General features: G+C 38.4%; 1 protein-coding gene across 2 annotated transcripts; it reads right to left on the reverse strand.

Moving 5' to 3' along the window:
- Positions 1-734: 734 nt before the first annotated feature.
- LOC100245553 (uncharacterized) lies at positions 735-15707 on the reverse strand. 2 transcript variants are annotated; one of them, XM_010650777.3, is made up of 15 exons: positions 15051-15707; positions 14300-14381; positions 12781-13278; positions 5317-5485; positions 4888-5040; positions 4711-4808; positions 4337-4428; positions 3624-3694; positions 3391-3526; positions 2608-2667; positions 2415-2497; positions 2263-2339; positions 2059-2129; positions 1295-1352; positions 735-1181 (listed from the first exon to the last, which is right to left on the reverse strand). In XM_010650777.3, the coding sequence occupies exons 1-15, from the start codon at positions 15260-15262 to the stop codon at positions 1053-1055; spliced, it is 1989 nt and encodes a 662-aa protein (XP_010649079.1). In that variant the 5' UTR covers positions 15263-15707; the 3' UTR covers positions 735-1052. The 2 variants fall into 2 exon arrangements, with proteins under 2 accessions (XP_010649079.1, XP_059592423.1); XM_059736440.1 differs by lacking the exon at positions 735-1181 and having other exon boundaries at positions 1293-1352; positions 2059-2155.
- Positions 15708-15849: the final 142 nt, after the last annotated feature.

Genomic DNA, 15849 nt, shown 5'->3' on the forward strand with positions numbered 1-15849 from the left:
CAATTAAACAATATCATGTATGTATTTTTAAGTCTCATTTATTTAGATTTTTATACCTAAGTATTATTTATTTGTATCTTTATACCTAAATTTCATTCGTTTGTACCCTTACTTGACAAACCTAAATCTCATCATAGTTCGAATCACTTGTTCGATGGGCACAATAGAGTATCATAGCATTTTTCATGAGAAAAATAGAATGTCTAAATATTCCATAAGAGTTATCTATTTTTCTATTTATAATATTTTTATTACCTAATAAAATGATTTTTTTTCTTCATAAACATGTACACAAATTGACCAAATCACATTAAAACCTGGTACATGATGCACAAATATTGTTTGTACGAAAATAAATGAGAATCAAAGAAGTTGAGACAAATAATTGCAAGCACAAATAGGGTAAGAATGTAAGATCAACCAAGGTTACATTCTACTAGAATTTAAAACCCAAAAAACTATATACCCAAAATTATTAAATCAAGAAATCCAAAATTCGGAAATATGAATAGTCCAAACGAAACTTCAATCTTCACCCCAAAATAGAAAGGACAAAAAAAAGAGAAAAAAAACCATTTTATGTGCAGGCAACAGACTTAAACATATGATGGTCATTTGAAGTTACAAATCTCTCAATTGAAAAAGGAAAAAGATTGAAAAAGCAGACCATCGGCCATCAAACTACAGGGCCGATAGTCATTACCACAAATTAAATAAATAGACAGACATAATCATTTGAATAGTTAAATGAAAATTATTCATTCATTCATTCAATTATTCTGGGACATGTGAACGACCAATCATCGCTTTCTTTTATTTTCATTTTAGTTTTCGTAATTACTGTGAACAAGAAGGATTGACAAGAAATGAAGCCAAGAAGCCCCAAAGCAGCTGGTTATGTAAGTTAGCCACTCATCACTCATCACCGGTGATTTGCAAGAACCGAGTTTCTCTCACACCACAGCTTCAATGTCATTGACCAGAAAACTGACAAAGAAGCATATCTATTCATGAGAATGGTGGCTGGGCTGACTGAAACCACACAATTTGATTCACTTCTGGTGTTCCGTAGGACTGCCCCGAAAAACAGGATAGTAAGTATCCAGTTCGAGCCGATCCAGGATGTCTTCGGTAACCCATAGATACGAAGAGTGGCCTTCAATCAACTCTGTTACATCAACCTGCCGGGCCAAAGAATGATTGGTTTTATTTATTTACATATATAAAATAAATAAATAAACAGGTTTAGAGAAAATAAATAAATAAGAGATTGTGATGGCAACCAGATGCTTACATTCTCAATCCCTGGAACATCAACTGGTTGAATTCCAGCTAACCCTTTAGTAAGTAGACTGTTGAAAAGATTATCGGTAAGCTCCAATGCTAGGATAAATCAAAAATCAATTTTTGACAATATACAGAATGAAAAGACAGTGCCTTCAAATCAAAAGTTCAAGATTTGGCTACCCTGCCACATGAGCAATGCAATCCTTCACAATTTCATATGACAAAGAGCAGGGAGCTGCTGACAAGATAGCTATGAACTAGAGAAATCCAATCAAAATTGTATGTAGAAAGCCATTAAATTGGAAAAACAGCATGAACTAAAGTGATATGCAATGTAACATTCAAATCTTTTTGGGTAAACTACACATCAGCAATTCAGCACACGTGTTCCAACAGAAAATATATGAAATTAACATCACAATCATATTATGATATGAGACAGCATCAGTTTCTGAAGCTATCTTCTCCTTGAAGTAGATGTATTACCAAAATTGTGTAAATATAATAGGACTATCAGGATTGGTTGGTTTGATTAGCTCATGTAATGTTCAAAGCCCGCCCAAGAAAGATAATGATGAATTGGGAACCAACCTACTGAAGGAGCAGCCCTAACTAAAGCAATGATAAGAATGACTCATCAAACCAAGACATACAAGGGCCATTTCCTATCAGCAATAGCTCCATTGATTATTTATGGCACATCAATTGCACATCTACCATTTTCTTCATGGTTGAAGATTCTCATGGAGCTCAATTGTAAATGATACATACTTAGCACGAAAGGCAACCCCAAGTGTCCAATCATTTGTAGAGAATGCATTCACAAATCTTCCAGCCACCATCTGCAAAATAGCAGGAGGTGATAAGGCTGCATAGAAGATAGTGGGACTACTTCATGAAAGCTGATTTGCAGGGGAAAAAATATATATCCTGAGAATATGCACAAGATAAAGGGAAAATGTGTTCTAAACTTACTTTTCTAGCAACTTCCCAGTTCTCATCTCTGAACGAAATGGGTGCTCCAAGAAGAACAACTCTTTCAACAAGTTCAGCTGCAAAAATTTGTGTATCACATCATTAATGCAATACAAACCATCCATCACAAACAGCTTGAGGGTACCAGTTACCATTTTGTTCAGTTTCAGCCAAATACTGCAGACACTTGAAAATCACTCGTGCTCCAAGAGAGTAACCTACGAGTGTCACAGGCCTGAAAAATCCAAGGAAAGCCCAAGAGAGAATTTTAATTAAGTCATTCAACTCTTAGAACTAATAAGAATGGAATAAACCACATCATTAACTTTGATACCACCCATTTACCTGTTCCCTTGCAATCCCTTCTGTAAGACTTCAGCTAGCAGTTTTCCTGCTTTGTCTGACCTAGAAATGGAATGGATTAGGGATCTGGCTGGAGACTCAAGTAGGAAGCAACTATGGTCATCTATTTTTGGCAAATTGTTCTTAAAGGAATAGTTAGAGATGAGAATGGAAAGAAGAAACGGAAAAGGCTGTCTCTCTAGAAAAGTATGAAATTTAATCTAGGAAGCTAAACCAAAACCGTTCAACATCCTCCATCCTGTAGTCAAGGTTAAAATTTTATCTAACATGCTAACATCCACAAATCATTTTCATGGATAGCTTGGTCCATTTGAAGAGATGGGATGGTTCAACCAAGGAAAAGCTTTTTACTATCGATCTATTTGGGGATTGTAATAATAATCTTGTCAGATGTGATTAGCTGCCAAACTTTGAAATACTTGAAACTACTCTCTTACAGGTTTCTTGAAAAGGTAATATGTTTAATAGGCATTTTTTAAGTCACGGGTTGGCTTACATAATTTTATTGATGCATTGCCTTTCTAACTCCCAAATTCATTCTTCAGTTTTCACCAAGTTACTCCAATAGTTTGCCAAAGCGATGCCTAAAAGGTCCCAGATCTGAAGGTCACTATGATTTAGAATCAACTCTTACAAGTTTTAACCTAGGTTGCCTATTAATTAAGACAAAGCACCACTGCATGCAAGCATTTTGAGAGAAATGAAACTGACAATGTTTGCCTCCTCCTCTAGGCATTCCTAGTACAACAAAAAGACAAAGAAAACCTGTCCAGAGCAATAGTCCATTTGCTGTCTATGAAATCGGTAGCTGCAAGTAGTGTTGCCGGCCAAGCCAAAGCTGTCATTAGCGTGCTTAATACAGTCAACATGGCACCCTGCTTCATCATTGACAGTGCAATGCCTGCAGCAATTCACGGAAATCTGAAGATCACAAACAAATGATGCCATAACAGTAATTATTAATAAACAGTAGCAGCTATGAGTTCCAAACAAATTACTTGATGTAAGCCAATCTTGGATTGCAGTGCTTACAGCAATCAGATTCTTAGACTCCCATTGTAGTGCATACCTAAAAGATTCGACAGGTCATAAGAAATACATAAGAAATACTCATGTTTTGAATGTTATATGTAGGCTTTGCCCAACCTCTAGCACATAAGTTTTCATTTTGAAAAGGAAGACATATTTACTTAAAAAGCATATCAAACAGAAAGGAATATGAGAAGAAAGAGTTCATTGCAGCAAGCAATTATTCCAAGTGGAAACATCATCATATCTTTCAGACCCAAAAAAATTGGCCTAACTTAATTTCAGAAAACTCCTTCAGCATACCAATGATTAGTCAGAGGTCATACTAAGTAAAGCAACAAAAAGAAACTCACAAAAACATGTAGAAAAACAATAAAAGAAGTACACCTATACTGCCCAAAACTTCCCTTTTACTCCTTAACAACAAAATGGCAACCTTGCTAAGTAAAAGTGGATCAAGACAAACCAGTTAAACTAGGGAAAATATTTTACAGGCAGATAGAAAATCAAATGAACCAAGAAAATAAAAGCCAGAACAAAACAACAATCATGGCCCATTTGCCTGAAGTGTAAAGAACCAAACTGTACCAAGCAGGACCCAGCAGTAATAAAAGAGTTAAACATATTAAGAAAAATGAAGAATAAAAATCCAACATCAAGAAGGTGGTAAAGTGCTGCGTACCTTTCCAAGTTATTATTTTGTCCTTCCCAAGGACTTATAAAATCTTCCTCCTGAAATACAAATCCTGATACCAGGATCTCAACTGCTAGCCGCTGACAAGAGAAGGTGTTTGAAAGTTGAAGTTTGAGTTCATAACTTATACAAGCAAATCAAGGTATTCTCATGGACCAACAAAAAGAAAAAGAAAAAGAGGGATGGCAGAGCTAAAACAAATAAAGGGGAGTTTTTTTAATCGGGGGTAAATCCTTTGGTTGCATGTTAATATAATAAAATTAGAAAGAAAAAAACTTATCCAGGTTAGAACTTGTAAGTGACCCCTCTGCAAGACAGTAATAACTCCCCAGAAATTGGAAAACAGAAGCTAAGAAACTCACGCCTTGGTTATGGTTTTCTCCAATAGCTTTGAACTCAAATTCATCGACACTTCCAGTTCTTCTAGCCATTTTACTCCCTGTGAGTCCAGCACCAGCAGCTGGGTTGATGAAAGTATTAGTAGAAAGAAACCAGGATTCCAGAAGCAAGAAGCCCAAAAAATGTAACAGTTGTTTCACCTCCAAATGATGCAGCAATTGCAACAGAACCAGCAACTGTTCCTGCAGCACTGGCAGCTGCTGCAAACCCACTTGCTCCAATCACCGGAATTATTGTGCCTAGAGTAGGAGCTAATGCACTAAATCCTGCAGCAATTGCTGGAGCAGCCAAACCTGTTGAAGAGTGAAAAATGAACTGAAAAGTCAAAAACAGTCATGCTGTCTGAAGCTTTTGAAGAGAAATTTCATATTTACTACGTCCTACTATGGTTGCAGAAAAACTGAATGAAAGCAAAAGCAGGACACAGAAATTTGAAAATTACATTTTCTTTCATTTTGATCAATGGAATATGGGGGGAAAATAACTCAGATAATCCTAGCACAACAAAGAAACAAAGACAGAAAATCAAGCTTTTTAAAAGTAGAGAGAATATCTTGAGGGTGCCATACCACCGGTAATAGCCATTAAGGTTCCTCCTGTTAATGCAGCTGCACCAATGATACCTCCTCGTTTCCATTTAGTCCATTGGCTTTTTGGGGACTGGGTTTCTTCTTCCTTTGATGCTTGCTCTTTTGACAAAGCCATTGCAGAGCAAGCAACCATAATCTCCATGGCTTCCTGAAAAACATAGTCCCTTCAGTAGAAAAAATATTGGATGCAGGTACTAGTCTTGCAAGCATGGTGGTTGTCATCATCCTCAACAAATGAATCAAATTCAGAATTCTGGGAGGAATATTTTTCTATTCATATGTGATTCTGTGGTTCTACAACATACATCCAGTACTTTAGATTATGGCACTATCAATCCCCTTTGTTTGGTCAGTACTTGGTATCAGCCCTGTATCAATGGTACATCTTTAATCAATAACAAACAAAACTTCCATGGCACAGATCTCATGCCAGAAAGCTGTAAGACAAACCATTTTTTTTTCCATGTTTTGATTACCACAATAAATTAAAGTGAATTTTGATTGGCATTGCAAACTCAGAAAAGAAATTGCAGAATTTTAGAGCTCAAGGGCACAGCTAAGCTCTAGAATGACCTAAGATTTGGATACAGGAACATTATAAAGGCATTTGGCCACACTGACCTTTAACAAAGTCATAGTCATAGATATGCATTGCTTGATAGCAGGAGGTACATGATTCCAGAAAAAAGCCTGCCCTCCCAAAATCATGTTCCAACACATGTATCATTTTAAGAAAATAAGCATAATTTTTTCAGAAGACATATTTGTTACTCTTTAGATGTCTTGTGCACCACTTTTTCATGACAAAAATAGACATGCTTTGAAGAAGCACAGAAGAATCGGCTAAAAAGCATTCATAGAAAGTCTCAGAGCGGCTTAAACCTCTGCTTATGCACATAACAAGTGGAGTAACTTTGCTTTTGTTTTATATTTTTGTATTTTTAATTGATAATCATAAAAACAATAACTATTGTTAGTTCTCATATGTGTAAAACATACAAATGTATCTGCACAGTAGTACGCTTTTTGCATGCAAAAAACCACATGGAGGCCAAGGAAAAAAGCTACTCCTTTGATGCAGTTGTCATCCTTGAGATAGTGGTGCCCGACAAGGGATCCAACACCTTATGTGGCTTATCATATCCAGATAAAATCTGTTAACTTGTTTCTGTATTTAAACCTAAATCTGGTAGTCATAAGAGTTGTCCAAACATTTGGGCTTGCAGGTGGTAACACAATCTGCAAGGAACAATCCTATGTCCCAAAGCCTTTTGGAAGTGGGGCCGGGGACTATCAAAGAAGGAAAAAAAGAAAAACAAAGAAGTCTTCCAAACATTTTCTACCATTGTATGTGTACAAAGCAGTTTAAGTGGAAAGTCAAAAACTTTAAGTTAAACCAAAACATGGAATGGGGCAAATGAAATAGTTGCACAATCCGCTTAGTTTAGTCAAAGCACATCTTATGAGGAAATACAAAAATCTGTTAAAAGTATTTAGTTTCATAGTTATTAAAATGTAATATAAAAGGCATTTATGTCTTACATCAGTTAAAGGGTAACTTTTCAATTCTATACTGTATTATATTAAGATATAAAGAAAGAGTCAACTAACGATAGGTAGTAGCCTCACATTTGTTCACCCTCATTCTTGTCTTCCCTTTTTCATGTTTTTCTCTTTTCTAACATGGTATTAGAACATGTTCAAAACCTAGCTGCTGTTATCATAAACCCTAGCAGCCACCTCTATAAACTAAGTTCTAGTAGCCACAAACCCTACCTTAGCTGCTGGAAGCACTAAAAACCTAATCTTCATTGACTATTAATCAGTATTCGGAGCTGATCTTCTGGTGACCCATCCCCTTGTTGTGGCTGTTTCAGTCTTTGTGGTCACCTTTCTGATGTGTGTTCTCCATGTCGTAAGAGTGTCAGTGTGGTGTTCAAGGTGCATTGGTTTTTTCACTTGCCCTACCTATATATGGATAGGTAAAGGTACATTTCAGATTGAATTTTTTTTATTACTACAGCAGCACTGCTGCAACTAATGAAGACAATTAATTCCAACAACAACATGGGGATTCAAATTGTTGTGAGCTAGAACTGTGAAGGTTTAAATTGGACCAAAGGAAAACTTAAAGCATCTGACTGAAGATCCACCTCTAAAAGAGTCAAAAAGGATTTGAAGAATGGCAGCAAAATGACAACACAATTATGACCTGGTTGTGGAGTAGTATGGAGATAAATGTAAATTCTAATTACATTTTTGGATACTAAGAAGTAGATCTCCAATGCTGTCAAAGAGATGTATTCACAAGAGACACATATTTCTAGAACATATCAATTGTATGAAAAAAAACATTGCTGTCAACCAAAATGGTAGCCCACTCAATAGAGAGGAGTTGAACATCCATCAGGCACTTTAATGATATCGAAGGGCAATGAAGATAAAGAGAGGAGTTTACAGTGGTCAAATTCCTTTCTGGGCTTGATTCAGAATATCATGAGCCAAAGAACAATATAGTCACCAGTGAAAAACTATCTTGTCTCAGCTATTTGTACTGTCATATGTAGCATGTTAATGTGTCTTCCTCTTAGACTGGTTCTAGTGGTGCATCAGCATCATTTTCTGTAGGTTGTGATAGAGGTGAGATTGATAAGGCCATGGTAGAGGTTCAGTGGGAGATAAAGGTAAAAAGAAAGCAGATAGACAGCAATTCCAATAATACCAATGGTTCTGAAAATCAAATTGCAGCTTCTAAACTTGACAGCAGCACCAAAGATCCATCAATTAATCCAACCATCAGGCTAGCTCATGTGGTAGTGATGCTTTTCTTACCACTAGTAACTCTTCCCTCACCATAGATTATTGATATATGAGCACCATTTCATGTAACTAGTAAGTTTTCCCTTTCTTGACAATTCCAAAATCAACAAAAAGGTCTGTTGAATATAATGTATATATAGTGTACAGTCTTTCCTTTTTAATATAGGTTACATGTATGGTAGTTAGTTCTCCTAGGCTTATATATATATATATATATTTCTCAATTGTAAGGAGTTAATCACATGAATGAGAATTAAGGTTTTTCTTCTTTCTCTCTCTCTCAACATGGTATCAGAGCCAAGGAAGAAAACCTAATTCTTTCCTGTTTCCCGTGTCATCAACTCCGGGAAACCTTCCGGTGACCGTGTTTCTTTCCGGTCACCTTCCCCATCTCCCAATACTTTCCGGTCAGTCGGATCGTTGTTAGAAACCACTCACCGCCGGCGAAATTTTCCGGTGAAATTTTCCGGCGAACTTTCCGGCGACTTATTTTTCCGACACCGACCATACCAGAAGGAGCGCCTGGAGGAGATCTCCAACTTTTGTGAAGGCACCGGCACCAAAAGAGCATCCACGCGCCGATCACGCGCCATTTTCCGTCCGGCGGCTGCATCTCACGCGCCGGTGCGTGAGGGCGCGTGAGCCATTTTCCGGCGACGCGCATCCTCCTCCAGCTTCGCCTGACGCCGACCAGCCTCCCTACCTCCTTGGTTCTCCCATCCGAGCCCTGCACGTACCTCTTTTGGGGATTTTTGTCTCCGTCGGCCCTCCAAACAGTCTTTCCGGCGAAGCTCCGACTACTTTTTCTCCACTCCAATCCCTGCACGTGCCTTGGGAAGTGTTCTTCTACCTTTCTGGTGGTACCACGCCGCGATCTGAGGCCGTCTCCCTTTTTCGGTGGTGCCACGCCGCAATCTGAAGCCGTATTAGGGCTCTCTTATATCCAAACATACTTCATTCTCCAGATAAGTGGATATGGCCCAGTCCTCTGATTCTCCGCTGCCTCAGCCTCTGAACTCCTCCGCATCTCAGACATCTCAGGCTTCTATTGCCTCTGTTGCCCAACCTGGTAATGCCTCTGCCTGCCTTACCCACACATCTTCTCTTGGACCCTGGATTCTAGATTCTGGAGCTTCTGATCACTTATCTGGTAATAAGGACTTTTTCTCCTCTATTACTACTACCTCTGCTTTACCTACTGTTACCTTAGCTAATGGTTCTCAAACTGTGGCTAAAGGTATTGGCTTGGCCCTTCCTCTGCCTTCTCTACCTCTCACTTCTGTCCTTTATACTCCTGAATGTCCTTTTAATCTTATTTCCATCAGCAAACTCACTCGTACTCTTAATTGCTCTATTACCTTTTCTGATAAATTTGTGACCTTGCAAGACCGGAGTACGGGGAAGACGATTGGCATAGGACGTGAGTCTCAAGGCCTCTATCACCTCACCTCGGATTCATCTGCTGCAGTTTGCATTTCCACTGATGCTCCTCTCCTCATTCACAATCGTCTGGGTCATCCTAGTCTCTCCAAGTTCCAGAAGATGGTCCCTCGTTTTTCCACTTTGTCGTCGCTTCCGTGTGAGTCATGTCAGCTTGGGAAACATACTCGTGTCTCGTTCCCAAAGCGTTTGAATAATCGGGCAAAGTCTCCTTTTGAGCTTGTCCACACTGATGTTTGGGGTCCTTGTCGGACTGCGTCTACTTTAGGATTTCAGTATTTTGTCACTTTCATTGATGACTATTCTCGATGTACTTGGTTATTTTTAATGAAAAATCGAGCTGAGTTATTCTCTATTTTCCAGAAATTTTATGCTGAAATCCAAACCCAGTTCAATATTTCTATTCGTGTGTTACGCAGTGACAATGCCAGAGAATATTTTTCAGCCCCATTTACTTCGTTTATGTCTCATCATGGGATTCTTCATCAGTCTTCTTGTGCTTATACTCCTCAACAAAATGGGGTAGCTGAACGCAAGAATCGACATCTTGTTGAGACAGCTCGTACTATCCTCCTCCATAGTAATGTTCCTTTTCGTTTTTGGGGGGACGCTGTTCTTACCGCTTGTTATTTGATTAATCGTATGCCCTCCTCTGTCTTACACGATCAAATTCCTCACTCCCTTCTTTTCCCTGACCAACCACTTTATTTCCTTCCTCCTCGTGTCTTTGGTTGTACTTGCTTTGTTCATATTCTCACTCCTGGACAGGACAAGCTTTCCGCCAAAGCCATGAAGTGCCTCTTCTTGGGATATTCCAAACTTCAGAAGGGTTATCGTTGTTATTCCCTTGAGACTCATCGATACTTTATCTCCGCTGATGTCACTTTCTTTGAGGACTCATCATTCTTTTCCACCACTTCTGAGTCTCTTCCTGTTTCTGAAGTCTTGCCCCTTCCCATTGTCTCCCCAACTGATGTCGTGCCTCCTCGACCACTTAAGGTTTATCATCGTCGCCCTTGTGTCGCTGCTCCTCTCCCTTTTGTTGAGGCACCTGCTGACTCACTTCCTACCCCTTCGGCTTCTCCTGCCCCGGCTCTACCTTCTCCTGATGATTTACCCATTGCTATTCGGAAAGGTACTCGCTCTACTCGTAATCCTCATCCTATTTACAATTTTTTGAGTTATCATCGATTATCTTCACCCTATTCTGCTTTTGTTTCTGCTATATCCTCTGTTTCTCTTCCAAAGAGCACCCATGAAGCTCTTTCCCATCCAGGCTGGCGACAGACAATGGTGGATGAAATGGCTGCTCTGCACTCTAATGGCACTTGGGATCTTGTTTTTTACCCTCTGGTAAATCTACAGTTAGCTGTCGTTGGGTCTACGCAGTTAAGGTTGGTCCTGATGGTCAGGTTGATCGCCTTAAGGCCCGCTTAGTTGCTAAAGGCTATACTCAGGTTTATGGTTCTGATTATGGTGACACATTCTCCCCTGTTGCCAAGATTGCTTCTGTCCGTCTGCTTCTCTCCATGGCTGCTATGTGTTCTTGGCCTCTTTATCAGTTAGATATTAAAAATGTCTTCCTTCATGGTGATCTTGTCGAGGAAGTTTATATGGAGCAACCTCCTGGTTTTGTTGTTCAGGGGGAGTCTGGTTTAGTGTGCAGGTTACGCCGTTCTCTATATGGCTTGAAACAATCTCCTCGAGCATGGTTTGACCGTTTTAGCTCTGTTGTTCAAGAGTTTGGCATGCTTCGCAGTACAGCAGACCATTCAGTTTTCTATCATCATAACTCCTTGGGGCAGTGTATTTATCTGGTTGTTTATGTGGACGACATCGTCATTACAGGTAGTGATCAGGATGGTATTCAGAAACTAAAGCAACATCTTTTTACCCACTTTCAGACTAAAGACTTGGGGAAACTCAAGTATTTCTTGGGAATTGAGATAGCTCAATCCAGTTCCGGTGTGGTCCTTTCCCAAAGGAAGTATGCTTTAGACATCCTGGAAGAAACCGGTATGTTAGACTGTAAACCGGTAGACACACCTATGGATCCGAATGTCAAACTTGTATCAGGACAGGGGGAGCCTTTAGGAGACCCTGGGAGATATCGACGACTTGTAGGTAAATTGAACTACCTCACCATTACTCGTCCAGACATTTCTTTTCCTGTGAGTGTTGTTAGTCAATTCCTACAGTCACCATGTGATAGCCATTGGGATGCCGTAATCCGCATTCTTCGATATATCAAAAGCACACCAGGCCAAGGTGTGTTGTACGAGAACAGAGGTCATACTCAGGTTGTTGGTTACACAGATGCAGATTGGGCTGGCTCACCCACAGATAGACGTTCCACTTCAGGGTACTGTGTTTTTATTGGAGGTAATCTAATATCTTGGAAGAGTAAGAAACAAGATGTAGTGGCCAGATCTAGCGCTGAAGCCGAGTATCGAGCTATGGCTCTGGCAACATGTGAACTCATATGGTTGAGACATCTTCTTCAAGAGTTGAGATTTAGAAAGGATGAACAGATGAAACTCATCTGTGATAACCAGGCCGCATTACATATTGCATCTAATCCAGTCTTTCATGAAAGGACTAAGCATATTGAAGTTGACTGTCACTTCATTAGAGAGAAGATCGCATCAGGATGTGTTGCTACAAGTTTTGTTAATTCAAATGATCAACTAGCAGACATCTTCACTAAATCTCTCAAAGGTCCTAGGATTAAATACATTTGTAACAAGCTTGGTGCATATGACATATATGCTCCAGCTTGAGGGGGAGTGTTGAATATAATGTATATATAGTGTACAGTCTTTCCTTTTTAATATAGGTTACATGTATGGTAGTTAGTTCTCCTAGGCTTGTATATATATATATATTTCTCAATTGTAAGGAGTTAATCACATGAATGAGAATTAAGGTTTTTCTTCTTTCTCTCTCTCTCAACAAGGTCATTTGTTACTCTGACTGATAGATCTTCTTCACCTATTTTAGGCCAAGGTGGTTCACCAAACACCATTTTCTACTATAAAATCTTGTAACTAGGACAATATTTCTGATATATGTCTAGCATGATTTGACCAGTTGTATTATTGGGGAGTAACATACTAGAAAGACAGTTATGATATAAATTGGATATGATAGGCATTAGCCAGCATGTGAATAAAGTATACAAACCACTTTTTTCCACTGGATATCAAGCCAGGTTGCCAGCAGCCTCAGAGCTACACGATGTCGAGCATCATAGCCCTTTCTTTTCCGAGTAGATTTTTTGTTATCCTCAGGTGTATCTGTCAGACAAGCTGAAAGAAGCTCATACAAAACAGTCACTTTCCTCGGATAATTAAGCATTGCTACCTCTTCCACAGGTTTCTCATCAAATTTACTGCTGGAACCATAAGGTGTCTGTTCAATGCTAAGCTCGTTACAATTTTTTAGCTCCTGTGCTTGTAAAGGCACATCTACCACTTCAGAGTTTGGTTGCATGTCAGCAGGAGAACATTTCTCCCGACATTTATTCTCATACTCTCTATGCTTCTCCTTCTTAGACATGGATGTCTCAGAAGTTGTTTCCATGCTTAATTCCATAACATCAACAGCTTTTGACAAAGCAAGTTCTGCGTCCTTCATATCTGCAGAAGACTCGGCACTTTCTTCTGAGATTAACCTCAAGAACTGTAGAAAGACGAAGATATATGGTTGTCAAGAAAAATATGCCAAATAAAATGATAGAAACATTGGTGCAAAAGAATATAGAGAACACTAAATTTTTATTTGCAGTTTCAAAACCACAATGGACCTTTCATTAAAGAGGAGCAAAATAAAGCATCATTGGGCCCCCAATATTCTTAGCATACAATTTTTTCATGTAGGTACTTCAACAGTAAAATGGTTCTGCCCATACCACAATTCACCAACTACAAGAGAATTCCTTGGAAGCTTTATATGGAATACTATATAATGCAAGTGAAATGGAAATGCACTTTCGTACATTCAACACCTTAAAGCGGTAGTACAAAAAGAAATATGAAAAAGGCTATTTTAGCCATTACAATGGATGTTATATAAGCTTAAATATAAATTTAAACGCTTCTAAGATGTATTAGAATATAACAGTTAGAACTAAAATTGTGATTAGTTTCCATTATTTCTGCTACAATAACTATTAGAATGAGATGCTAAATACACCCACCATTTCTCTCTCCATCCCCACCTCAAAGAGAAAGTCGGGGTGTTTAACATCAACCATTAGAATGTTATCAGGAAAAGCAAAGGTTTGTCTGGTAATTGCTTTCAAAAACAGTTTTCTATTTTTTAGAACAAAAAAAAAAACAATAAAACATGTTTGACAACCAAAAAACAAAAAACAATTTTTAGTTCTTAAAAAAAGAAAATAGAATGTTTTTAGAGAACATGTTTTAATTGTTTTAGTTGTTTTCACTTGTTTTCTAAATATTGTTTTAAAAAATAGTTACATAAATATGGAGAATAATTAAAATAAAGCATTAGATATAAACGTTATTTTTAAAACATATTTACAAATATAGAAAATAGGTTAAAAACATTTCAAGTTACCAAATAGACTTTTATTCTACAAACCCTCAAAGAATGTTTTTAAAAAACAAAATCCGTTCTTCAGAACTGTTTTCAAAAACTCTTCTAAGCCTTAAAAGTTGTATAAACAAAGAATACATACTGCTCCAACATGGTGCTTTGCTGGAGAAGAGCCAGCAGTTTCCTCAAGCCCAGTCCATGCCTTATTTTCAATCTTTAGAGACCTGTTTATGGTAGAATCGACATCAAAATTGAATTAATTAGTATCAGATCATCAATAAGATAACCCTGACAAGTTAGTTGCTGGAAGAAGGAAAAATTTGAAATTTTAAGTTTTATGCTTTGTTTTCAATACAATAAAAACACAGCCGATTACAGATATCTATAAGACAAGCCTGACAAGTTGTTTGAATTGAATTTTAAGTTTTATTTTTTTGGTTTCAATACAATAAAAACTCAGCCTAAACAAAGCCGAATAATTTGTTCGGCTTCCTCAAGTTCAGATTTCCCCCCTTTCTTCCTTTTTTTCTCCTCCTCCTTGTTATTTTTTTGCTAGCAATCAAACAGATTATCAGAAAAGAACCACCCGATTCCGATGTGTTTTCCAAAATGATAAATTAACCCTTAGAATTCACATTAGCCCTCTGTTTGATGGCAGAGAAAACCGAATACGAGGTTTTAGTTTTTCCTCTCCTCTTGTTTTCCTTCGATTTCTCCACAGACTAGCACAAACCAATGATCTCCGCAGACTACCCAATTACAAAAGTTATTACCAAATTTACAAGAATTTAACGCAGCCATATTGAACCCACACAAAAGGGAAAAAAAAAACCTCCGAATTGGGTCATATTTTTTATGAATTTGCAATTAAATTGAAAGCGGTGATCGCTCACTTGAACACAGGACGGAGAAGGCCGGAGTTTTCGTGGACCCAAAGCTGAGGGTCCTCGGAGACGGAGTCGGAACTGCTACCACTGCTGATGCGCTCATCTTCTTCAATGGAGGAGCCCAAAGGGCGGGTCTGGTGGATCTGGGCCTGTTGAAGGGCCAGTCCCAACAATGCCCCCGCAGCGTACCTTTGCGTCGGCGTCAAGAACGATGACATTGCCGTCACTCTCAGGTTCCCGAGAAGTTAAGCCATTATTCGTGCCACTGCCATCTTATAACAAGATCGGAATCCTGGTGGTTTACCTGTTCTAGTCATTCTCCTACATTAAACGACGTCACATTATGCAGCCAATATTTAATTATTTATTCGTCCCCGTGTAACGTGTTGCATTGTATACAAGCCGAATACCCAATTCAACATTTTAATATTATTGGGTGACGACTCATAATGTGATTAAGTATGAAGTTTTTGATTTGAAAAGGTTAATCTGAATCATTCCATAGAATGAGAACAAATACTAGTTTGTAAAATAGGGAATTCTATTTACAGTAAGATTCTATGTTTCAGCCATCTGATTCTTAAACAAACTGTGTCATGTTACGGAGCACATGATGTCAGAGTGTCTGGAATCAGTGAAAGGGGCAAGACTGAACCACGATCCAGCAAGAAAGCAAAAGCAAAATATATATATATATATGCCACAGTTTTCTCTCCCCAGATTCCAATGCTTGACAAGTAGCAAAGCTAACTCCAAACGGGCTAATTGAGATCTAAGTTCTAACTTCTGGCAGATGGATATGCTG

This window comes from Vitis vinifera, chromosome 4 (genome assembly GCF_030704535.1).
Source record: "Vitis vinifera cultivar Pinot Noir 40024 chromosome 4, ASM3070453v1".
Classification (NCBI taxonomy): domain Eukaryota; kingdom Viridiplantae; phylum Streptophyta; class Magnoliopsida; order Vitales; family Vitaceae; genus Vitis; species Vitis vinifera.

Excerpts from the sequence above, each read along its gene's own strand:
- LOC100245553 (XM_010650777.3), bottom strand. The coding sequence starts at position 15,262 with ATGTCATCGTTCTTGACGCCGACGCAAAGGTACGCTGCGGGGGCATTG. Across the intron at positions 3,527-3,623 it reads CCAAGATTGGCTTACATCAA|GCATTGCACTGTCAATGATG; the intron begins GTAATTTGTTTG and ends GAATTGCTGCAG. Across the intron at positions 2,130-2,262 it reads ACTGGGAAGTTGCTAGAAAA|ATGGTGGCTGGAAGATTTGT; the intron begins GTAAGTTTAGAA and ends GCTATTTTGCAG.